This window comes from Gopherus flavomarginatus, chromosome 10 (assembly GCF_025201925.1).
Source record: "Gopherus flavomarginatus isolate rGopFla2 chromosome 10, rGopFla2.mat.asm, whole genome shotgun sequence".
Taxonomy (NCBI): Eukaryota; Metazoa; Chordata; order Testudines; family Testudinidae; genus Gopherus; species Gopherus flavomarginatus.
In genome coordinates this window covers 64100639-64126481 of record NC_066626.1, presented here as the reverse complement: position 1 = coordinate 64126481, position 25843 = coordinate 64100639, and the positions used below count along the sequence as shown (strand labels likewise).

At 42.0% G+C, this 25843-nt stretch overlaps 1 protein-coding gene across 4 annotated transcripts in view; it reads right to left on the bottom strand.

Annotated features, from left to right (window-relative positions):
- ZRANB3 (zinc finger RANBP2-type containing 3) overlaps positions 1–25843 on the bottom strand; it is a 125201-nt gene that overhangs the window by 52418 nt on the left and 46940 nt on the right. For all 4 annotated transcript variants that reach the window (XM_050915985.1, XM_050915984.1, XM_050915981.1 and 1 more), the window contains exons 5-8: positions 24569–24800; positions 17865–17950; positions 8639–8810; positions 5908–6036 (exon numbers count right to left, since the gene is read on the bottom strand). In XM_050915985.1, coding sequence (XP_050771942.1) covers positions 5908–6036; positions 8639–8810; positions 17865–17950; positions 24569–24800 — 619 coding nt within the window. The remainder of the gene's footprint in view (positions 1–5907; positions 6037–8638; positions 8811–17864; positions 17951–24568; positions 24801–25843) is intronic.

The window sequence follows — 25843 nt, the reverse complement described above, 5'->3', positions numbered from 1 at the left end:
AGGAGTGTGCAGTAGTGGCTTTCCAGATTGTTTGGAGGGAATGAATTTGATGCAGTTAAGAATAGGGTGTCAGTGGAGGGACTCAAAGAGCCAGGAAGATAATTTTGAGGGAGGTAAACTTGCAGTAGTAAAAATGCAAATCTCAATTCTCACTGAACTCTGCAGCCTGCAGATTCACACACTAAACCATTTGAAATTAGGCAGCAATAAAGTTAACTGTGAACAGACGAAAGAGTGGCTCAGTAACTGGTGATTTGATTAGCAACAGTCATTTCCAGATTGCTGATTTGGAAATCAGCAATTTCTTTACATCTTAAGACCTAAGGAAACAGATGTAGCTTTATATAAAAATGTTATAATTGGGCTTGTGTTGAGATTTCAGATGAGTCTCCCCTGACCCTAATGTGTTTAAAAGAAAGTAAATGGATTTATTTTAAAAAGCAATTTTGAAAGCTTCTTTCAATTATTTGGTCCAAATGTTTTTGCTGTTCACTGCTATAAACAATATCTAATTAGGATTTTTTTCGGATTTTCAACAACAGAAAATACAGATAAGTAAATATAATTTTTATAAATATTCAATGTGATGCAAAAGCATAAGTATTATAAAAGTTTTAAAATATTTTGCAACTGGATCTCAAGTTTCTCTAAAGATAAAATAAAGAGCACTCAGGTAAGCTTCAGCTATGTTGCCACAGCAAATAGACTAAGTCACAGAACTTTTAATATAGTTTCTTTTGGCCTAAGTAGCATATCTATTATGATTTACCTTTTCGAAGTATTTACAGCAGTAAATGCGACATTGTTTTTTAAGAGCTTCACATATAAGGTTAACTTACAATTATTGTAATACTTCTTTGAATTCTCTTTCCACAGTTGGCAAAGGTAACTACATGCTGCTTTTGACAGTATTTTAACAAGTCTGACGATACCCTCACTGTAGTTCTACTAAGAACTTTTCCCACGAAAGGAATTTGATTTTTAACAGGGCCTACCAGTATGCAAATTAACCTAAAAAACATTTCTTTTGTGCCATGTATCTCTTGCTTTTTGATTTTTTAAAAAACCAAGAGAGAGAGCAAGAGAAAGGAAAGTGAAATACAGTAAATAACCTTACATTGGCACAGTAGGAAGGCAAATTATTTTTCCCTGGCTAATTTGTTTTGTGTCTCAGTTGAAACAGCTTAACCAGTGTCGAGTTCCTCCTCTTTATTTGCTTTGACAGGCAGGATGACTATCAACCACCGTGCAGGGTTTCCCCACTATATCTGCCTCATCAAGTTAGATTTCTTTTTATCTAAAAAAAAAAAATCTGTTAATCCATTCTAGCTCCCAACCAAAGAAGGTGAGTTTGGAGGCAAAATCTGCACTACTCTTACATTCATAAAAAGCACGTTAGCCAGAAGATGATTAGGTAAGTGCTTGTCTACACTACCATGTGGGGTCGATCTAAGATATGCAACTTCAGCTATGCGAATAGCATAGCTGAAGTAGACGTATTTAGATCTACTTACCATGGTGTCTTCACTGTGGTAAGTTCACAGCTGATGCTCTCCTGTCGACTCCGCTTGCGCTTCTCGTTCTGGTGGAGTACCGGAGTCGACGGGAGAGTGCTCAGCGGTTGATTTAGTGTGTCTATACTAGATGCGATAGATTGAGCCCCACTGGATTGATTGCTGCCTGCCGATCTGGCGGGTAGTGTAGACAAGCCCGTTGATGTGAGGGAAGTTTGTTTTTGGAAAGGGAAGAAAAGAAAGCCTTGTCTTGCTATAGCTTTAACAGTATGCAAATAACAACCTAGGCGTAAGATGATTAGTTAGCTATTGAATAAAGCTCGGAACTTTGTTACAACCTTCACCAGATTAGTGTACAAGGATTCACCCACGGGATCTCACCTGTTCTTGGCTTCTGGGTCTGAGCAGAATCTAAGCACTGTCTTGGGCTTTGGACCTCTGGGCACACTCTCTGACGATACATCCTCTAACTAGCACCCAACCCAGTGTGAAAGTAGAATGAATTATATTATAAAAATAAGAATGGATTAAAGAAATGTTGTATGTACCTTTAAGCAGAAATAAATGTTGAAACACGGGTGTCAGGAAAAGAAACATTAGGCATAAACAATGGTGCTAATGGCAAAACATTAAACAGAAGATCGGTAATAGTTAGTAAGGAAATAAGCTATGCATGCCTAGCCCAGGTACACTGATCAGATTTTGCTTCCTTTGTTATCTTAAGTTCTCGCCCTTTTATCTGTATAAATAAGATAGTTTGAGTCTTGCATGGTGCTCACATTATCTGAGTGTTATTAGCAGAGCACTGTGCTAATAAAACAGAGTGGTCTGACAAACTGTGAGCCCTGAGTCTAACTTTGACACCAGAGAGAGAAAACTTTACCCGCCCAACTGTCCAGACCTTGCAACTTGTGCCAGCTCTCCCAAGCAGCTCTTGAACATTCACAAAGTTTCACTGAAGCTGTTGATCCTCTGACTTACTATTACCCCCATTGGGGACTATGTGACATTGAATGCAAGAGTCATAAAGACGGTACAAAGGAATTTCTAAAATTATCACCCTTTACTCATAGAGAACACACAAAAGCTATACAGCTCTATGGAAAAATAGTAAAAACCAGCATGCAAACCCCTCTCTCAGCTTCCTCACCACTCAGAGTCTGTTTGGCTTTGGTCAGTCCTTTCAGGGTTCCAAGACCCTCCTTTGCTTCTGCCACAGCCTTGCCTTCTGGGCCTGGTCTCCTCTCTCTCTAAAATGGCCTGTAAGAAAGTCCTCCTTTTATAAAGGTTCCCACTTAAGGTGACTTTCCTCAGTGTCTTCAAGTCCCTCATTAGATAATCCATTGCTTGGATACAAGTCCCCCTGAAAAAAAAGTTACCTACCATCCAGTAATCATGGCTGTTCAAGACATTTAGTCATAGCTATCCCACTGTTGGTGTCCACCTCATGCGCATGATTTTTTTTAATTTTTTAATAGTAGTGTGCACTAGAGCTATGCATGAGCCCTATGCCTTCTTGTACTTTCATACAAGGACATTAGGGGCAGGGCAGCCAAGACCCACCTTCTTTTCCCTTGCAGTCTGAAACCCAAAAAGGACAGGTCATGGGATCACATTGACTACATCTCGAAGAACGACAATTAAAGGGTAAGTAACTGTTTCAGCTATGTCCGTCGAACGGTGATGAATTTGGCATCAGCTCTAGCAGATGAGTCCAATGCATAAGTCTTGACAAAGGTCAGCGAGGCACTCCATGTTGCTGTTTTGCAGATATTGGAAACTGGTACATTTCTGAACCAGGCAGAGGATGTTGCTTGAGCTCTGATGGAGTGGGCCTTGATGTTTATTGGGATTATTACATCAGCTAACACAACGAGATACATTTGTAATCCATTCCAGTATCTTCTGTGAGATGAGGGCTTGAACTTCAGAACACCTGCCCATGACTATAAATGATGGGGCAACAGTCTGAACAATTTGGTCCTATCAGTGTTATAAAGCAACAGTCTTGGATATATCTGGTGTGTTTAATTTATTTTTTTTTTGGTGCCAATTATGGCATCAGGAAGAAAACAGGCAGGCTGACTGACTGGTTTAGATGGGTAAAGCCTTAGCACCACCATGTCCCTATGGAATTTTGTATAGGGACTGAGGCTTGGCCATAATTGCCTAACACTTAGTCTCCAGGGTAAAGCGTTAGCCACTAGGAAGATCATCTTCCGATGAGGTGCAAGGAGTAGTCTGACAAAGGTCCATCAGTGCCAGCACTAGACTGAGGTCCCAAGTAGAAGTAGGTTCTCAGACCAGAGGGTAGGTGCATAACAGCCCTTTAAGAAACTGATACCATGAGAAAAGACTGAGCATGACGATACAGGTGGATGCTAAGCAGAGATTGCTATGAAATATACTTTAGTAGAGATGAACAAGAGGCTGTCCTTTATAAGGGCAATAGATAAGGATCTGTGATATTGAGGCCTGGATCTGGTCAAGACCACGATGGGCTGGCCATATAGGAACATAAGAAAGGCCCTACTGGGTCAGATCAAAGGTCCATCTAGCCCAGTATCCTGTCTTCCAACAGTGGCCAGTGCCAGGTGCCCCAGAGGGAATGAACAGAACAGGTAATCATTAAGTGATCCACCCCATCGCTCATTTCCAGCTTCTGGCAAACAGAGGGTAGGGACAACGTTCCTGCCCATCCTGGCTAATAGCCATCGATGGACTTATCCTCCATGTATTTACCTAGTTCTTTTTTGAACCCTGTTATGGTCTTAGCTTTCAAAACATCCTCTGGCAAGGAGTTCCACAGGTTGACTGTGCGTTGTGTGAAGAAATACTTGCTTTTATTTGTTTTAAACCTGCTGCCTATTAATTTTGTTTGGTGACCCCTAGTTCTTGTGTTATGAGAAGAAGTAAACAACACTTCCTTATCTACTTTCTTCACATCAGTCATGATTTTACAGACATCTATCATATCTCCCCTTAGCCATCTCTTTTCCAAGCTGAAAAGTCCCAGTCTTTTTACTCTCTCCTCATATGGAAGCTGTTCCATATCCCTAATCATTTCTGTTGCCCTTATCATGAACTTTTTCTGTTTAAATGGCTATATTCTTCTGGTGGATACTTTCCTGTTCTATGCCAGGATTTCTTGGACCTACAGGAAGCAGTCTTGGTCGATGGGATTCAATCAGCCAGCAGCCATGCTCGGAGGTCCAGGGACTTTGGGTTCAGATGGAGTATCTGGCCATGGTGTTGTGAGATCAGGTCCATGCACTCCAGGAGCTAGATGGACATGTAGTAGATCTGTCAGCCAAAACTACCTCGGTCAGTACGGAGCTACAAGAAATATCATGGCTTTGTGTCCTTTGATTTTGGAAATCACCCTGGGGATTGGTGGAAAGGCATATAAGATGTCTTGGAGCCACTGAACAAGGAAGGTATCCAGTAACAACCTCAGATTCATACCCCTTTGGAATAAAAGTTTTTGCAGTTGGTGTTGATGATGATAGCAGACAGGTCTGTCACCAGGGTCCCTCAAAGACTACTTGTGAGTGGTGACCAACTGCCTCCTCAGGAAGTCTACCAGGTTGTTGATGATATCCAGGAGGTGAAGAACCCTCAGGGTTATCCTATGCCAGTGGCACCACGTACAGAGCTTGATGATTTTCAGGCACAGTGATGATGAGCGTGTGCCTCCTTGCCCATTTATGTAGTGCATGGTGGAAAGGCTGTCCATCAAGATCTGTAGAGTTTTGAAGAACAATTAGGAAGGCCATGCAAGTTAGCCTGAGGGCTCTGGGCTCCAGGAGAAATATAAATAGAAGAAAGGAATTATTTAAATTCTCAAAAGATGTTAGGACAAGGAGCCACAGCCTCCTGTAAACATAATATTGAGGGGGAAAAAACTTAGTAGTGAGAGCAAATTGGCAGTGAAACTGACTCCAAAGATTGGTTAAAGCGCAAGCATGGTCATTGTTGGCATCTAAGAAGACAGATAAGATATTCAATGCAGAACGTCAGACTGAAAGTTCAAGCAGTCTTGTCTCGCTAAACACCAGATAATACTGTTTAGAATTCTGAGACTGAAGAAGTCATGCTAAAGTCCTTTTCCAATTTATTACTCCACCAGATAGTTTTAGTTTGTGCTTATTATACCCACAACCATCAAAAACATTTCACACAATTAGCTATCCACCTCCAAAAAAATGTGGGACGTTATAGTGACTGAAGACCAAATGCCCAAATGTCCCAATTCTGTGAAGAAGCATGAAGAGTCCACTAGTTAAATGATTACACATCGGAAGCACACAATATAAAAATAATAGAAAAAGAGATAATTAAAACATATGACTGAATGCATATTTTAAATAAAACTATAAAAAGATTTCATTACCTTGGCAATGGCAGTTTGTTTATACATGCGTGTAATCAGACCCATGACTTGAACAAAGTGGCTTTCAGTGACATCTGAATTTGGAGCCCTCATTAATTTCTCCCACTCTTCAAAGCTGGTATTCAGCTCCTGAATGGGAGGGAAGAAAAATGTTTAGAGGTACAATATAAATGGCAGAACAATTACTGCTTCTGTGAATCATGTCCCATCTTCCTATCAAAAGGAAAGGTAAGGAAGGAAATTATATTCAAAGATGCCAGCTTTTTCATAGAAAAACATCAGTGCAGCAGCAGGTCAGTCACATGTTCCTACCAATAACAGAAACTTGTGACAAGCTATGGGTGAAAATAGAGCTCACTCCGTTAACATCATAAATCAAACAGTAAGCACTTTTTATTAAGAAGAAATACTGAACAAGCAAAAAGAATTCTAATTACATATGAAAGTGGAGCATCAGGAAAATATAATCATGTAACAAAGAATATTAATGGTAAGATTTAGTTTTAGTCAATCAGCCAAGATGATGTGACAAAACTTATTTAAATAAAAATGCAATGTAATCAGCTATCAATCCTTCACGAAATTTTCCTTTGTTACAAATAACTAAACAAAAACATTGATTCTACTTTATTTATCTAACATCATTTATGCTGATTTTCATGTGCTGTTAAATACTTAACAGATATAACTATTTGGTACTCTGGTCACATCCTAACCTTGGGTTATACACTCTCCACAAAGTTAAAAGAAAATCCAGGTGATGGATCATACTGAAAATCCTTTCAAGGATTATACATTAAGGTTGGGGAAAGTTATTAGAAAGGATAGCAGAGATTATACTGACATCCCTAGTTGTATTTTTGAATCTGGATGTGTGCCTAGATGCTCAGGTAGCAGCTACACAGACAAGAGCACTTTAGTTTATAAACAGCAAGAAGAGTCTTTTTCTTTTGGCTGCACATTTTGCTACAGTTTACTCATGCATATGTTAACTCGAGATTATTTTACTGCAACAGGCTGTAATGTTTGAGAGTACTCTGAAACTGAAACTGAATGTGACTGTCCACTTATTAAGTGGTGCATCATCACGCAGAGAACACAGACACCAGAGCACTGGTTGTGCAAGAAGAGAATGTGGGGAAAGGTGCATGCCAGGCATTTTCTGTTGAAGGATTGTCAGGTTTGGAATGCTGTCACCTCTCGGTCTGCTAGAACCCAGATTTGTTAGCTTTTGGGGAACACCACAACACTCACATTTATTGTTGGGAATTAGAGGAAGAGATTGGTTGTTGGGATGGGTATGCTAGGTCTTTGGATGGGCTGCTATTAAGGAGACTTTTTTTTTGTTATAGTTATTGGTTGTCCCATAGATGTATTAAAGAACTTATTGGTTTAACTGTAATAAAGTTCCTGACAGATTAGAATGTACACTAAAAAAAAGACAAAATACAAAATACTAAGCCCTGGGAAAGTTACTGAAGTTGATAATTTTAGATCAGAATATTTGATTATGGATAAAACGTGAGAGTTTGAAAAAGACTGCAACTCTTGCTGGTTAATATAAAAACACAAGTCACAAACTAACTGTGTATGAAATTTCTCTCAGTGAGCTACCCAATAAACACTGCAACTAAATGTATTACTGTACTTTAAGTATTGTAGTCATTGCAAATATGCAGATTAAATTTCTTGTACTGAGTGGTTATTCAATTTTTGCAACATAATTTAATTTGGCAAAATATAGGAGAGAGAGTGAGTTAAAACAACCAATGTGTGCTAATAAGCGTAATTAGATAATTTTGTAAGGTAGTCTATACGAGACATTTCAAATTAATACAAATGAACCTTAACTGCAGTTACTTCAATATATTCTCTCACAGTGAAGCTTAATTTTCTTTTTTTCTTTTTTTTTTTTTATAACAAACATTTAGAGTTCAAGTATTCTTTTGGAATGCAGTACTTGTTACCTACCAGTACCAGATAGTGTTAATCCACTTAAAATGCAGCATTTATCACCTCTCTCTTTGAGGAAAGTATGAGTAAAAATCAGGGTCTTGATGCAAGTATTCCCAATAGGGAGAGAAGAGGCAGTCTTGTTCTCCGTTCTTCAGAGAGTGAAGATACAGCCTTGTAGTGTCCCCACCCTCCACACCAGACATTCTGAGGATGAAAAGGATGGGCTCTTTTGTGCACCTCTAATATTAGTAAAATTCTGCTTATAAAGTGAAGTATTTTTGTGGAAGGGAAACCCTTCGCTATGAGTTTTGGGTCCTGCACCATTTCAGGTAATGGAAACTTTGCCACTGACTTCAGTGGAACTGGATCAGGTCCTGTAAGAGAGAGGTGTGTATGCACATGTATTTTATTATATGATACCAATAATTTACTTAAAATCCTAACACATTCTAATGTAGTTCCTGTATGTGGCAGAGTACATCGCAGTGTATTATGTATGGCTCTTTTGGGGCAAGCTTCATAACTCGCTTGTGGCTTCACCACCCATTGGTAATGCAGCCACCTCATACCCATGTTGATAAAACCTATGCCCCATTATTTTATTTTTACATGTATATATAACAAACATACACTATATATAAATTCATATTCCTTATGTACAAAAATATATTCCAAATAATTCAGATAAAAAAGGATAGTAAACACAGTTATTAGATATTACTGCTAGCAACAAGTTTGTTAGATATTTAAAAATATTAAATGAGAGTCATTTCACCTTAGCAGCAGCTTTTGGGAGATCAAATGGAATGCGTTGTCTAATTTTGGGAGGCAACTGGGTTAGAACTTCATTCTTCAAGCGTCTGATCATTATGTTACTTAACAACTGATGTAATTCATCTAAGTTTGAAGCCCCTCTGCAGTCCCATAGAGTTCTTTTACCAAAAAACCTGAGAATGAGAAGATGAGGGGGGTGATGAAACTTGTTCTGCTGACTTGAATCATCGATTTCTTTAGTACACATTGAATTTTATAACATGGGGCAAGATACTCATGTGTGCCAGAGCCATACTCAGTGTATTTGGGTGTGAGGCACAGGTGGCTCTCCATTTCATTTCTGCCTCTCCACAGTCCCAGAGGCTGGCAGGAACCAAAGCGGCCAAGAACAAGTTAGAGCAGTCCAGGGACAGCTTTAATTTGCACCAGCAGATAAGGGGACCCAAGGAGCCTCTTCAACAGCCAGGAGTATATTAAACTCTGGCCCTGCCCCTGGCTAGAGCTCCAGACTGACCAACCACCGAGCAGCATGTCTAGGCTAGTGCATCTCAGCTTTGTGCGTTACAGGTATCAAGTGGGGTGAAGTTTTCTGGCACCACTGGAGGTGAGGGTGTCACAGAGTGTGGGGGAGTCAGGGCCCCACACCCGCCACTTCCTGCGATTCACTGCGAATCTCAGCCAGACAGTAAAACAGAAGGTTTATTAAACAACAGGAACACAGTCTAAATCAGAGCTTGTAGGTACAGAAAACAGGACCTCTCAGTCAGGTCCATCTTGGGGGGTGGGGAGCCCAAATCCAGGTTCTGGGCCTCCTCCGTCTCCCCAGCCAGCTCCAAATTGAAACCCTCTCCAGCAGTCTCACCCAGCCACACACCCTGGCATCTCCTCCAGCCTTTGTTCCCAGTTTCCCTGGGCTCAGGTTACATGCTTGCTGTCAATTATCATCCCTCAAGTGAACTCACACTCATATATCCCACCATCATCTAGTATCAATGTAGACAGTAAACTAGTAAAACTCCCATGCAACACTACCAGGTTAATACTCCTGTCATAAACAGATGATTAAGGGTTAATGTCTCTTTTACCTGTGAAAGGTTAAGAAGCTCAGTAAACCTGGCTGACACCTGACCAGCGGACCAATGGGGGACAAGATACTTTCAAATCTTGGTGGAGGGAAGTCTTTGTTTGTGCTTTTTGTTTGGTTCGTTGTTCGCTCTCAGGACTGAGAGGGATGGGACATCATTCTAGGTTCTCCAAATCTTTCTGAATCAGTCTTTCATGTTTCAAGATCGTAAGTAGTAGCCAGGCAAGGCGGATTAGTCTTATGTTGGTTTTCTCAACATTTAAATGTGTCTTTTTGCTGGAAGGATTTTTACCTCTGTTTGCTGTAACTTTGAATCTAAGGCTGGGGCGGGGAGAGTCCCTCTAGTCTATATGAATCTGAATACCCTGTAAAGCATTTTCCATCCTGATTTTACAGAGATAACTTTTACTTTTTTTCTTTCTTTAATTAAAAGCTTTCTTTTTAAGAACCTGATTGATTTTTCCTTGTTTTAAAATCCAAGGGATTGAGTCTGAACTCACCAGGGATTGGTGGGGGGAAAGGAGGAGGGATAGTTAATTCCTCCTTGTTTTAAGATCCAAGGAGTTTGGATCGGTGTGAAGTCTCTCAAGGCAACCCAGGGAGGGGAAAGTCTGAGGGGGAAAAGGAGAGGGATGGTTAATTTCTCCTTGTTTTAAGACCCAAGGGGTTTGGGTCTGGGTTCCCCAGGGAAGGTTTTGGGGAACAGAAAGTGTGCCAGACACTAAATTCTGGCTGGTGGCAGCATACCAGATTTAAGCTAGTAATTAAGCTTAAAAGTGTTCATGTAGGTCCCCACTTTTTGTACCCTAAAGTTCAAAGTGGGGGAAAAAACCTTGACAACTCCCTACTCCATTACAGGGGGAAGGGATTGTTTTTTAATTGTTTCACTGTTGTTGTTCAATTGCCTTATGCCCCCCATCCCCTTTCAGCCCATTGGTTTGTATCCATTCTCTTGCCTAATATTCTTTTGCATAAATGATCTCAGAACTCCTCTGTGTGCAATTGGGTTTTTGTGTCAGTGGCTTCCGGATCTGCATAAGCAAAAGGGTGGGTGGGGGTGTCTAAGACTGACCCAAAGAGAAATAGATGCTACCAGCACATGTGCCCAGTGCAGACACGGGGAGGTGGTAGTTTGGTACAGTACTTTCCTGATTGCCAATGCAGCACAACCAATACAGAGTATGATCACTGTTTTGGCTCTGTTGCTATAAATGTCCTAAGAAATGCTGAAGGCAGGTCAAAGATTAAGAAAATATTACTCTTGCTCCAAGAGTTTTAACAACCCACTTTCCTCCTTAAGTGTCTCTGTTCCCTGAGTGAATGATTAAGTGTCACTCCAACTGCCAGGTAACCGTTGAGCCCCCAATGTTCCATCTGAACACTCCTCATGCATCACCTCTTTTGAACCCCTCTTAGTGCTATTTAACCAGCAGGGAAGATAGAAAGGAGTTTTCCACACTGTCCCCTCCCCTTCTGTTTTTTACTTTATTCTCACTCCTTTTCTATCATGCTGGCCAGAAGATGAGCAGGACAAGCAGCATAACAAATTCCATCAAGATTTCATCAACTCTGGAGAGCTGCACAAACACACACCTGCCCAGGAGTATATTGGAAACATTTGAAAGAATTTACAGTTCAGCAGCATTTTACTCTGCCATCTAGAATCAACTTAGGAAGGGACACAGGGACTCACTTCTGAGCTGGTGAAGTATGATCTTACTGTGAGGATGGTATATTTATGAGGAAGATGCTGGCTACACCACTGTCTGCACACTTCCTGTCCCTCTCCCCCATATGTATTTACTCAGTGCTATACATACAATTCCAAGAAGGCTCTTTTTCTGTCATAGTCAGAGTCAAGGTGCTACCATTTTATTCATGTAAGTGAGAGAGGGGGAAAGTTAAGTCAAGAAACGGTAGGCAAAAAATTTAGACTCCCTTCAGACCTCTTACCTTCAGAAAGAGGTGACCATGAATACCCAAGTTGAAGAATATGCAGGGAAAGTACAGTATAAAAAATATTAAAATCAAGCTTAAACATCACAGGAAGTTTTTATTTCAGGCCATAAAGACAAAATTACTTTTTTTGCGCACACCAGATTGTCACTCAGTTTGATGTTTTGCACATTTATGGTATTCCAAAAATAAAATCATTTTCCAGAATTGCACAGCTAACCACAATGTACATCCCACACACATTTGTGGTGTGAAAATTTCACATTCACATGGTCAAAACACCTTAGAAAAAACAAAGTTACTCTGTCTGGATATTAGACAAAGCTGTTTCATGGCATCTCAAGTCAAATGCTGAAAAAATACATAAGCCAGGGGGCAAAACAAAAAGTTGCTTTGGGAAAATGGAACCTTATAATATGAATTTTTATAAGAATGCCATCCAAGTGGAAGTCAAGTTATCTGGCAAAATGATTTTAGCTAAATAACAGAAATGTGTCTTTCCAAGTCTGAGCTTCCAGAAATGTGCATAAAGCTGAGAGCTAACATAACCGCACCAGTGATAAAGATAACCATTAAGAATGACACAAAATGAATTTGTGGTATGTCAACGTTTTATAAATTAAGTTCTGCAAAAAACAATTATTTAACCACAGTTTCTTAGCAAATCTGTTTCTGACCAACTCTTCTTTCTTTTCTACTTTTAGAATACATCTAGAGAAATTGATCTGAGAGAGAGAGAGCGAGAGAGCGAGCACACGCTGGACTGGAACTCAGGATACCTACATTCAATTCCCAGCTCAGCTACAGATACCCCGTGTGAGCCTGGCACAGTGGAAAGACACTGAAGTGCTTTTGAAAATTTACATTTTGTGTCTCTGTTCCTCATCTGTAAATTAGGGTAATACTTCCTCATTTCCCAGTAGTGTTGTGAGAATACAATACATTAGTGGTTATGAGGTGATCAGTGATGAGGGACATAAATAGTTGGATAGCACAGGACTAGGGGGCCAGAACCTCCCAAGTTTTAAAGCTAGCTTTAAATTAACTCAAAATATTTACTTTCTTCACTCCCTTGAATAGATAATTTACTCCTGAGGGAATTCTGCGCCACTGCACATCGCAGAATTTATGTCCCCACAGATTTCTTTGCTTCCCCACAAAAATGACTTTCTGATGGGCAAGCAAAAGGAAGCCACAAGAGGGGTCATGCGACCCTCCCCAGCAGTATGTTTTGGGTGCCCAGGGCAGCCAACAGAGAGGTAAATCACTGTGGGGCAGGTGCCAGGATTGGGGAAAACCCAGCTAGTGGCTCCTAATCTGCATCGGGCTCAGCTGTTAGCCCTGGCTGGGTTGGGGAGGACGGGACTTCCTCCCTGAGTTTCCTGCCCCCATTGCTCCTCAGCTACAGGGGGAGAGATCACTACAGGGAGCTGCTCCCCCATTTGCCCAACCCTTGTGCATCCAGACCCCCTCAGACCTAGATTCTCCCATCAAGCCTCATCCCTTCCTTGTACCAAGAAGCCCCCTGATGAGCCTCACTCCCCCTGCACCTGGACCATCTCGATGAGCCATGTGCATCCAGATCCCCACCATACCGAGCCCCAATCAGCTGCACCTCGATCCCCACCCCACTGAGCCCCACTCCCCCAGCATCTGGACCCCCCCCCACCCAGTCACCCCTCCTGCTGAGCCCCAACTACCTTCACCTGGACACCCCTGCAGAGTCCCATTACGGTTGCACTCAGAACCCCCAAGCCCCTTTGCATCCAGATCTCCCCTGCACCCAGATTCCCCACTGAGCTGCCCGTACCCAGATTGCCCCACACAGAACCCTCTCAACCCACATCTGGCTTCCCCCACACTAAGCCCCTCCACAGTTTGATCCTGCCTTGCTGAGCCTGCCTGCCCACACCTAGTGCATCTGGCACAGAGGGGCATGTTTCTGGGACAGGCCTGGTCCTTGCGTGGTGTCAGGGTTGGGTGCAGTCACACCGCTGAGTCCGTGTTCTGGGGGAAGCTGCATGGTGATCTCCCACCTCCGTGTAGTCAGTGGTCTGTGCTCCCCAATGCCATGCTGGAGCTGCCACGTGTATTTGACAAATAAAATTTGCATATTTTTGCATAATTTTAAAATATTATGTGCATAATTTTATTTTTTTGGTGCAGAATTTTTAATTGTTTGGCGCAGCATACCCTCAGGAATAATAATTATTTATAAAGCACTCTGAAGTAGTATTATTACTATTAGAGCTGCCCAAGGCTCAGGAATTACATGTGAAGTATGCCCTCTATTCTTTGTTCCCAGATATATACATCTACATTAGCCATATTAAAACACATATTGTATGCATGCACCTAGTTTACCAACTGACTTAGATCACTCTGAATCAGTGACCTGTCCTCATCATTATTTACCACCCTCCCAATTTCTGGGTCATCTGCAAACTTTAACAGTGATCATTTCATGTCTTCTTCAGGTCATTAATAAAAAATTTGAATAGCATAGGGCCAAGAATCGATCCCTGCGGAACCTCACTGGAAACAGATCCACTCAATGACTATTTCCTGTTTACAGTTATATTTTGAGACCTATTAGTTAGCCAATTTTTAATCCATTGAATGTGTATCATGTAATTTTATATTATTCTAGTTTTCTAATCAAAATGTCATGTAGTACCAAGTCAAATGCTTTACATAAGTCTAGGTATGTTACATCAATACTATTACCTTTGTCAACCAAACTTGCAATTTCTTCAAAAAAAAAGATATCAAATTAGTTTGATAGAATCTATTTTCCATAAATCCATGTTGATTTGCATTAATTACATTAATCTTTAGCTCTTTATTAACTGAGTTCTGTGTCTGCAGCTCCAGTATCTTGCCCGGGATTGATATCAGGCTGACAGGCCTATAATTACCCATGTCAACCAGTTTACCCTTTTTAAAAATTGGCACACCATTAGCTTTCTTCCAGGCTTCTGGACGTTTCCCAGTGCTTCAAGACTAATTGAAAATCATCATTAATGATCCAGTCACCTCTTCACTCATCTCTTTTGAAACTCTTGAATGCAAGTTATCTCAACATGGTGATTTAAAAATGTCTGACTTTAGTAGCTTCTGTTTAACATCTTCCAGAGACACCAGTGGAATGGAAAGAGTGTTATTACCATACGATGAAACTGTACATCTGTTTTTTCACCAAATACAGAATAGAAATACTTGTTGAACACTTCTCCCTATTCTGCATTATTATTGATAATTTTCCCATTTCTATCTAGTAATTTAGACATTGCTTCTCAGATGAGGATATCATACTTCACTTGGAGATCTTGTTGGTTTGCTGCTCTCATCTCGAGAAAAGTAGTAGAATAACTCTTTCTTGCTAAGAAATCCAGTCTTTCTTTGGGGTCAACTTAATTCTACCCTGCTGCAATCTCTCTTAATGACGAGGGAGGTGGGTCAGAGCAAAAATATTCAAAGCCTTGCAGTGGTACATGGTATCATTTGTCTATATCTTTGACTGTCAGGGCTAGCAACATTTGTGTAAGACACAAGACTTTCACTGGCTGTCAGAGGGTGTCATTAATCAGCAAGGCTATTCTTCCTGGAGCTGTTGCCTGAAACATGTCTTGTGAGTATTTTCCTTTACCAGTTCAGCTTGTGTACCCAGACTAGCAGCCATTCTCCTACGTAAGTTCTGATAGAATTCAAAAACTTCTGGTGGCTGGAGAAGATGAACCTCAGACCACTGAGTCATCTGGAGAAGATGAGCACAGAATTGCTGGAAGTGATGCTAATTTCTTGAGGCAAAGGTTGATTCTCTGGCAAAGACTCCTCCAACAGAGGTGGTTTGAGAGGAGAGGCATTGTCCAGTACCTGTATCACAGGCCATTCTGGGAGTTGGTCCACACAATAAGGGAATCTTCCCTTCTACTGGGTAGAAATTTAGATCTATGTGAGCAAGGGGCACCCAACAGTGCCCAGGATAGCCACTGCAAGATGGCATAAGGCACAGAAGGCCAATACATACATTTCCAAGATGGTGTGTCCTTGCTCTAAGAGCAACTGTGCTCTCGGTGCTGATCTTTTCCCTCTATTGGGTGTGTGGAGGACACAAAGGGCTGCTTTCACCACAGTGATAATAGAGATGAGTTGGAGGACTCCGAATCAGAGTGGGTGGAACCCTCTGAATAGTCAGTGGGCCTCAGTGGTGCCTGACCTGGTGGGGCTACTGGATGACCTCATTTGTCCATAGTCCAAAAGTGGAGAGGGCATTGTCAGTACTGGAGGGGGAACTGTAGTTGGTATAGCAAAGGCATCCCAAGAAGTAGAAGACCTTAAAGTGGGATCCAGTACTGAGAAGATGTCCACTATTGGGGCGAAAGAACAAGATGGAATTGGTCCCAATTCTGAGGGATACTTTAGTACTGAGGTTGCTAACACTGAAGTTGAGGATTTAGATGGTACTAAGAACAATACTGGCCCAGCAGCCATCTTTGTCAATACCAAAGTTGTCAGTGATAGTAGTCTCTGTCCTGGAGTTAGAAATACACCTATGTCCTGTTTTAATGGAGAAAAGGGGACTGACAAACAGAGCAAATCTGTTGCTGCCACACAGGCATAAGAGACTGTCAGTACAGAAAGCAGTAGAGCCACTGCGATATCCATAAGTATCAAAGTCAACAGCTGTACCACTGATGGTTCTGGAGTCAATGGTATGGTACTGGGATCCTCTCATCTCAGTACCAGGGAGACACAAGTTGACGGTCCAGCTCTACCCAAGGTATCTGAGTCTTGCAGATATTGTGAGCCTGTTTTTGTCAAAAATGAGGAATGAATGTCTTCTATTTTGGATGGCTCTAATTCATTTTATGGATCCTTTTATGAGGGATCTTGGGAGATGATGGATTGACTCTTCCCCTTCTCAGGGAAGAATCAGAGTTCAGAGACTATCGGCAACTACCAAAGAGGTAGAGAATGCCTGAGGAAGGCTGGCCCCATGATCCAAAGAGGGTCCTGGTGCCAAGACGCCTCGTAGCCTGTTCAATCACATGCTGTTTCAGGTAAAGATCCCTAGAAATCTGTGTTCTCTTTTTAAAAGAATGACAGATATTACAGAAAAATGTCAAATATTGCTTACGAGTGCTTAACTAAAGGAAATGTGTGGGGGACAGTGTTGAGGGCGCCACAAAACAGGCAGTGCTTGAAACCCAGGGAATGCTGCATAACCTATGGTGCTGAGAATCATAAAACTATAAAACTAACTAAACTAACAATTACACTAAACTACAGGCACTAGATGCTATTATTTACAGTATTGAAATCTCAGCAACAAACTGTGACACAGAGAGAAAACTGTAAGGGGAAAACCTCTCAAAGGGAGAACTAAGGTCATTGACAATAAGAAGAAAACGAGGGAGGACTGGGGTGGCCTTGCACTTATATAGCCTTGGGAGGGACCACTAGGAAGCACAGGACACATGTGCAACCCCAAAGAGTACTGCTGTGGGAAAATAGTCTCCATCTCCAGTACAGTAGGCACGAACATGCCAAGTAGAATACACATCTACAACCACTCGAAAAAGAATATAGTTGACTTTTTTCCTGCCTATTTGCATTTTTAATTCTTCTAACACACTGGCTAATAGTTTGACCAAATTGGCATCATCAGGACTTATATTTTATATATAAAAAAATCCAGTACGTGCTAAAACATCTAATGAGAAAACATTCTAGGGCAGTACAAAGCAATAATTTACAAATAGCAGCAGCAGCAGCCTTGTCCCTATGGCTTTCACAGAGCACAAGAACGAACAATGCAATCCTCCCTCTACCTTTCACGGCATCTTGCCTCCACAGCGCCCCTTAGTAGTGCTTAATTTGTAATGAAAGAGATGCCAGGGATCAAGCAATTTTTTTACATTCATAACTCATGCAGCAAGCCCAGAGATGCCGGGGCTATGAACTGCCAAGTCTAGAAGTGCCAGGCTCAGCCCTGGCATAAATAAAGCACTGTCCATTAGCCTCCCTTGCCTATAGGCTCTAGGCTGTTTCTGAATGTATAGCTGCAGTATGGCAACCAAACGATTACAGCATGTTTTATTTTTAATTATTTTCTTATTAGGATTTCTCATTTATCACAAGATAAAAAAACAAGACGTTAACAGAAGAATAAAAAGACAAGTACCTGACATGAGCATTGCAGTATTTTTTTGCATATTCACTCCAGGTTCCAAATCTTCTTGGAAAAAGTGCCTCAATCTGCATGAAAAGCTGTAAATAAAGACACCAATATAAATAATAAAATGTGAGGGGTCCATACCATATAAATGATCTTTAAATACATTTTTCTCTATACCCTTAGCTCCACCAAAACTATTTAAAAATAATCTTCATGTAATAAATCATTTGTCTGTCTTCTATTTTCTACAGGCTACACTACACAAATACAAAACTTGAAACACATAAATAACATTACATAGGAGATTTCATGACCTCCTCAGATTAGATACATTATGCATATTGTTTTTCTTTTTTGCCTGAGCAGGAATTTCTTTATTTAGACTTGGAATTGCATGCACAACATCCCAGAGAAGTGGAACAATGAAACAACTTTCAATCTCTAGAAGGAGATCATGAAGAAAGGGGGTCTGGAGACTATCTAGGATTCTCTGTCAGAAGTATCCACTCACAAAAACTGTGTTACTTTTGAGGCTCTCCACGTACACAGGAAGTACCCTCTGAGACATTGCAGGTATGACTACAGTTCCAGCTGAGCGTACAATTCCCAACTCGAAGAAACATACTCAAATGTCTCTGAATGAGCTAGCTCTCTAAAAATAGAGCATAGCCATGTCAGCATGAGTGGCATACGAGGATAGCCAACTGAAACAATAGGTCAGCGAGCACCTCCCGCAACCTCGGCTGCCAAGGCTACACTCTATTTTTAGTATATTAGCATGACCTTAGCTAGCATGAGTATGTTTCCTTGAACTGGGAATCATCTGCAGCTCGAAGTATAGAAATTCCCTGAGTTTAAAGGGCATAAGACAAAATTGATGCACAGCCCCTTGGCAATCCCATTGACTCTGCTGCCCGCTCAAATCCTCTCAGATCACTTGTACTATTTCAGTGTTCCCAAGTCCACATATGATCTGTCCTGATCCCCAGTCAGGAATTAAGCACCTCTCAGTGTCTTTTCCCTTCCCAAAAGGCTTATTTCAAGACAGCAGGTGGAAGAGATGCTACTGTTTTGGGCCAGATTTTACACAGTTTCTGGGCCAGGCGCATTTTGCTCTTATTTACTTGTTGCACATCAACAATGCTATGTATTTCTGCCACACCTTCAGAGGATTTCACAGCAAAATATTTTACTCCTGGGGAAATTATGCACCACTGTGGTGCAGCAGAAAAATCCCCTCTCCCTCCCCCAGGAGATTCTCTTTGCTTCCTTGCAGAAAATAATGTATGTGGGGAAACAAAGAGAAGCTGCAGCGGTACTCAATTACCCCTCCCCAGCAGCTCAGATGCATCTGTTCAGACAGCTGGGGGAGAGGAGTCTGGGGATACTCCAGCCATTCAGGGATGTTAGTCCCAGCTGGGTGTGGGGGGGGAGGAGGAAGGAGGAGGACGGAGACAGAGTTCCCCCTTCCCTTTCCCCACACTGAGCAGCTGGGACTGGGTCAGATCAAACCTCAGAAACTTCTTTTGGCTGCAGAAAGCTCTGCACCACCAGAGATGGGTGGTGGGGAGGTGGCTTTGTGGGGCAGTGTCTGGGTGTGGGGAGGGCTCAGTGTGAGAGTTTGGGTGTAGGGGGGTCCAGATGCACAGCGGTTGGGCAGACGGGGGAGCAGCACCCTGTACTGTTACCCCTCCCCCCACCCGTGCACCCGGAGCCTCCGACTGAGCCCCATCCCCCTGCATCAGGAGTCCCCACACCCAGAACCCCCTCATTGGGCCCCCGAACCCCTACCCTGCCGAGCCTCATCCCCTGCACCAGGAGCCTCCCAGACCTCCACTTCACCAAGCCCCACTCCCTCAGCCCCCTCCCACTGAGCCCTAACCATCTTCACCTGGACACCCCTGCAGAGTCCCATTTCCCCGACACCCAAACCCCACATCTAGCCCCTGTACATCTAGACTCCCTCCTGCACCCAGACCCACCCACCAAACTGCCTGCACCCAGACTGCACCAGACAGAACCTTGGTACTCGAGGGAATTCTGCACCAAAACATAAAAAAAAAATTATGCAAATTTCTGCATATTTAATATGTCAAAATAATACAAAAACATAACGACAATATAACCACACCATTTAAAATTATTTTGGTAATATACTTCAAAATATTTGTCAGCAAATAATTGAAAATTATGTGATTATATAGTGTTATTTTGACAAAAAATGCAGAATTTTGCAGAATTTTTAAATATTGTGAGAAGAATTAATTTTTTAGTGCAAAACTTTTCATTTTTTTGCACAGAATTCCCTAGGGAATATTATATAATGTAGTTTTTACAACAGTGATAAACAGTTACTCACTGTCTTGTAACTGTTCTTCGAGATGTGTTGTTCATGTCCATTCCAAGAAAGTGTGCTTGCACAGCGTGCATGCCAGCTGGAAGTTTTTCCCCTAGCAGCATCTGTAGGGTCGGCCTGGGCGCCCCGGAGTAGCACCTTCCTGGCGCCCAATATAGAGCCCCGCCGACCCCTCAACCCCTCAGTTCCTTCTTGCAGGCTAATCCGACGGCGGGGCAGGAGGCTGGGTACTGGAATGGACATGAACAACACATCTTGAAGAACAACAGTTACGAGAAAGTGAGTAACCATTTTTTCTTCTTCGAGTGATTGTTCATGTCCATTCCAAGCAGGTGACTTACAAGCCACAGTTCAGGAGCTGGAGTTGGAGTTATGTAAAGACTGAAGCACGGCCCGCCCAAAGGCCGCATCATCTCTGGCCTGTTGTGTAAATGCATAGTGCGTCGTAAATGCATGAACTGAGGACCATGTAGGTGCCCTGCAAATATCTTGAGCAGGAACTTGCGCCAGGAACGCCCCGAAAAGGACTGTGCCCTTGTGGGGCGGGCAGTAATCGGTGGGGCAGGCACCTTCACCAGGCCATAACACTCCCTAACGCAAGATGTGATCCATGACGAGATACGCTAAGAGGAAACAGGGAGACCTTTCGTTCTGTCCGCCAAGGCCAAAAAAAGTTAGACGGACTTTCGAAACGGTTTAGTTCTCTCTATGTAGAAAGCTAAGGCCCTACTACATCTAGTGAATGCAGCCTGCGCTCCTATCGGAGGAGTGTGGCTTGGGTTAGAACCCTGGGAGGAAAATGTCCTGGGTCATGAGGAACTGGGAAACAACCTTAGACAGGAAAGCAGGGTGAGGTCTAAGTTGGACTTTGTCTTTATGGAAAGCTGTGTAAGGGGGCTCAGACACTAGGGCCCTGAGCTCCGAAACTCTTCGGGCCGAGGTAAGTGCTACGAGGAACACCACCTTGAATGAAAGGTACAGCAGAGAGCAAGTGGCCAATGGTTCAAATGGGGGTCACATCAGTCTAGATGTACTAGACTGAGGTCCCAGGCTGGGACTGGCTGACGAGTGTGCAGGAAGAGCCTGTCCAAACCCTTAAGGAAACGACTCACTATAGGGTTTGTAAAAATTGAGAACCCATCTGAGCCCGGGTGGAAGGTGGAGATGGCAGCTAAATGGACCCTTATTGATGACAAGGACATATGCTGATGTTTTAGGTGCAGGAGGTAGTCCAGTATGAACGGTATGGAGGCAAGGAGAGGCAACTGATGGCGTTGCTCTGCCCAGATGGAGAATCGTTTCCACTTGGCAAGGTACGTTGCTCTGGTGGAGGGCTTTCTACTACTCAGGAGGACTTGCTTGATCTGGTCTGAACGTGACAGCTCCACAGCGCTTAGCCATGGAGCATCCTTGCTGTGAGGTGAAGGGACTCTAGATTTGGGTGCCAGAGTCTGCCATGGTCCTGTGTGATGAGGTCCTGGACCAGCGGTAAAGTGAGTGGAGCTGCTACCGACAATTCCAGGAGCGAGGTGAACCAGTGTTGGCATGGCCACGCCGGCGCTATCAGTATAACTCGAGCCCAGTCCCTGTGAATCTTGAGGAGCACTTTGTGGACCAGCGGAATAGGGGGAAAGATATAGAGCAGGTGGTCTGCCCAAGAGAGAAGGAAGGCATCCCCGATGGACCTGGGCTGTGACTTCTGAGGGAGCAGAATGCCTGACACTTCCTGTTGCCACGAGTGGTGAACAGGTCTATCTGGGGAAAGCCCCAGAACCAGAAGATTGAGTTCATCACATCTGGTCGAAGAGACCATTCGTGGCCATGGAAGGTCTGGCTGAGGTTGTCCGCAAGTGTGTTCTGAATCCCTGGGAGATACAATGCCTGTAGATGGATTGAGTGTTCTACACAGAAGTCCCACAGGGCGAGGGCTTACTGGACTGGACAGGAGTCGACAAACCCTGGGCGGGGGCAAGAAACAGGCAGTCTGTCCCAATCCGCTTGAGCGCGTGGCCAATCCTTGAGGTCCCTCACTGGCCTCTTCTTTTTTACTGGTACCAGAGATGGTGAGCGGTGCCGTACTGAGGTCGACCCGTGGCAGTGCTGTTGAGATTCTGAGTCTTTAGCCGGGCCCGTTTCACACGTCATTGATTCTGGAGTGCTGTGCACCGAGGAGGAGGTGCTCGGTGCCGGGTTAGAAGGTCCCACATCAGACTGAGGTTTCAACGCCGCCTCCATTAGCAGGAGTTTCAGTCTCTGCTCTCTGTCTTTAAGAGTTCTGGGGTGGAAACCTTTACAGATATGGCACTTCTCCCTCTGGTGAGTCTCACCAAGGCACCGCAAGCAGGAAGAGTGAGGATCACTCTTGGGCATAAACTTGCCACAGGTCTCGCAGAGTTTAAACCCTGGAGACCCGGGCATATCCCAGGAAGGGAAAGGGAAAACGACCTAACAACCAACTAACTATAACTATGCAGCAAACAACTGTTAACAAACTAAGAACTATACACAACTAAAGTCTGACAGACACTGCCAAGGCACTCGCTGCAAGAGCGAGTGAAGTTCCAGTTATCTGTCACCGGAAGTAAGAAGGAACTGAGGGGTGAGGGGTAGGCGGGACCCTATATTGGGCACCATGAAGGTGCCACTCCTGGGGGCGCCTAGGCCGACCCTATAGACGCTGCTAGGGGAAAAATCTTCTGCCTGGCGTGCACGCGGCACGCACACACCAGCTTGGAATAGACATGAACAATCACTCGAAGAAGAATTTACTTACTTGCTTTTTTTTCCTGGCATCTCTTCCATTCTCAGGGGCTTGAGTTTTGACCACAATAATACTGGCCAAATAAAGACTTCTTTGGAACTCTCTTTGAAGCCAGATAGTGCTGCTACTTAATGGTCCCAATGTGCAACGTGAACAGTTCCTATTACCAACTTCCTGCCTTCTCCACCCTCACGATGCAAGTGGGCTGCCTTTGCTGTATGAGCAAGAAGTTGCATGCCCTCCCAATGACCAAATACCTCTGTAAACGTTTCTATGCTAATGTCAACTATCTACCAACTCTCTTTTCTCTGGGTGGATAACAAATGAGCAGTTGCCTTTTCAAACTATATTAACATTCTAAATTTGTTTCAGAAAGGTTAGAAGGGCAGGAAGCACACAACAGGCCCCCCTCTAAAAAAAAAGCAGGCTGCCTCTGAAAATCAGTTGTTTTTTTTCCTTATCAGTTCCAAACCTGAAGTGCCTTGTACATATAATTAGGGCTCTCAAATGATTAAAAAAATTAATTATGATTAATTGCAGTTTTAATAGCACTGTGAAACATTAATAGAATATCATTTATTTAAATATTTTTGGATGTTTTCCAGATTTTTCAAATATACTGATTTCAATTACAACACAGAACACAAAGTGTACAGTGCTCACTTTATATTATTTTGATTACAAATATTTGTACTGTAAAAAAGAAAGTATTTTTCAATTCACCTCATACAAGTACTGTAGTGCAATCTCTTTATCATGCAAGTGCAACTTTAAGGTTTTATTTTTTTTTTTACATAATTTCACTCAAAAATAAAACAATGTAAAACTTTAGAGCCTCCAAGTCTACTCAGTCCTACTTCTTCTTTAGCCAATATTTAAGACAAACAACTTTGTTTACATTTACGGGACATAATGCTGCCCTAATAGATACTGTTCTGAACCCGTTGGTAATGTTGAAGAAATGGGACTTGAATCCTATACTGTTTACTGCTACCCTAGAACAGAATTCTTGATGGGCAACTGTACTAAACCTTTTGTGTCATGAACTGAGAGATTTCAGGGATTCATAGGGCTTTTTTTGCCAGTTTTTATTAGAGCATTCCTAACACTAATTAATGTTCAGTGAAAGTATTAAGTAAAAAATATCATACCTACTTGCTTTTCACATGTTGGGAAGATAATAAATTATTGATAACTTGTTAACTAAATAAAAAGTATTATTTTGCACTGAATTCAAAGTGAACCAACAAGTCTTATCAAATATTGGTATTAGTTAAGCACAAAAATTATATATATGTATGTAATAGATTAGTTTTCCTTGAAAAGCTACTCTCCAGTGTCATCTTTCTGACTGCTGATGAGCTTGAAACAGTAAGTACAAAAATATAAATATGTTTTATAAAATCCCAATATAACTACACAAAATTAAGCAACCTCTTCCGGTTTCTGATACTAATTTTTCATATTGTAATAAGTGCATAAAGTAACAGAATGTTCCAGTGCATGTAACTGTATAGAGCTACATGCCTTATAAAATGATATACTTCATAAATGAACCATCATCCCTTTAAAAAAGAACAATACTTTTAATACCTCTTCGGGTCTTCCCAGAGCAGGAGTTCCAGTAAGAAGAATTGCTCGTGCAGCATTTTGCACAATTGGCAACAAAATCTTGCTGCGGGTTGCATTCCTGGATTTCATATAGTGAGACTCATCAACCACAACTACCTTGAAATTTTGTTTGTACAAAGTATCTACTAAAGTCTGTGCATCTGTAGTTAGTAGGCCATAACCCAGAACTGTCACTTTGCTGGTCGATATTCCCCTAGAAAAGAAAATCCAGGGTTTGGTTATTCATTTATCATAACAGGGCTAACCCAGAAAGGAAAAAAGGAAAGTGAATAAACTGAAAAAGTGTTACAGAAACAATTTCCAGTAAGAAAGCATGCATGAGGCCAAATACAACTGCTATACCTAATGGTTTAAATGCCACATTCTCCAATATCAACTGGTCAAGCATCTGCAACATTGGCAAACTGCACAGAAAAGCTCTGTAAACACTTCACATTTGCAGAACAGATATATTACATATAACATTATATAATGATGCATGACAATGCATCAAGGATGCCAATGACTGAATCACAAGCTCTCAATGTACCGCTGATTAATTCAATACACCCCAAACATGCGGGTAGCTACATACAAACTTGATACTAAGACAACTATTTGACTCGCAACATATGTTAGAGATGCAGGCAGCTACTTAAAGTTAATAAAGACGAGATTGGTGAAGCACACACAGAAACTTTATGACCGTTAGTTAACATGGACAAATATAATTGACATCACAGAAAAAATTATACATCTAAGATAAATATAATAAAGTGGTTTCTTGTACTGTTGATACTTACAATCTTACATTGTGCATACTTACAACCTTATGGAGACCAAGAAAAACAGTCAGTGGTGTACATCAAACAGGAGATGACAGTTTTGGGAGTTGCCAATGCTGTCATTCCCAATTTCCCAACTAGGCATAGGTTTCATAACCTTTTATACATCTTTTTCATTCCACCCACATACATCTGGAACCATATCTGATCAAGTCTTCCCCCCTATTCATATCTGGTACTGCGGGAGACGGTTTTGATTGTTCATATGTGGTATTCTGATTTGCCATAATTACATTTCTGACAGTTAACCATTGCATCAGTCTATTTCCCAATAATTTTAATATGTCAGTGTGGTTAGCTCTTATTCCAAAATGTCCCTAAGATGCGTTGTGATAACTGGGCCATCAAATTTACTCTAATTATGATCTCAACTGTAAAAAGGATGTGAAAGTTCATAAGATGTCACAATAAC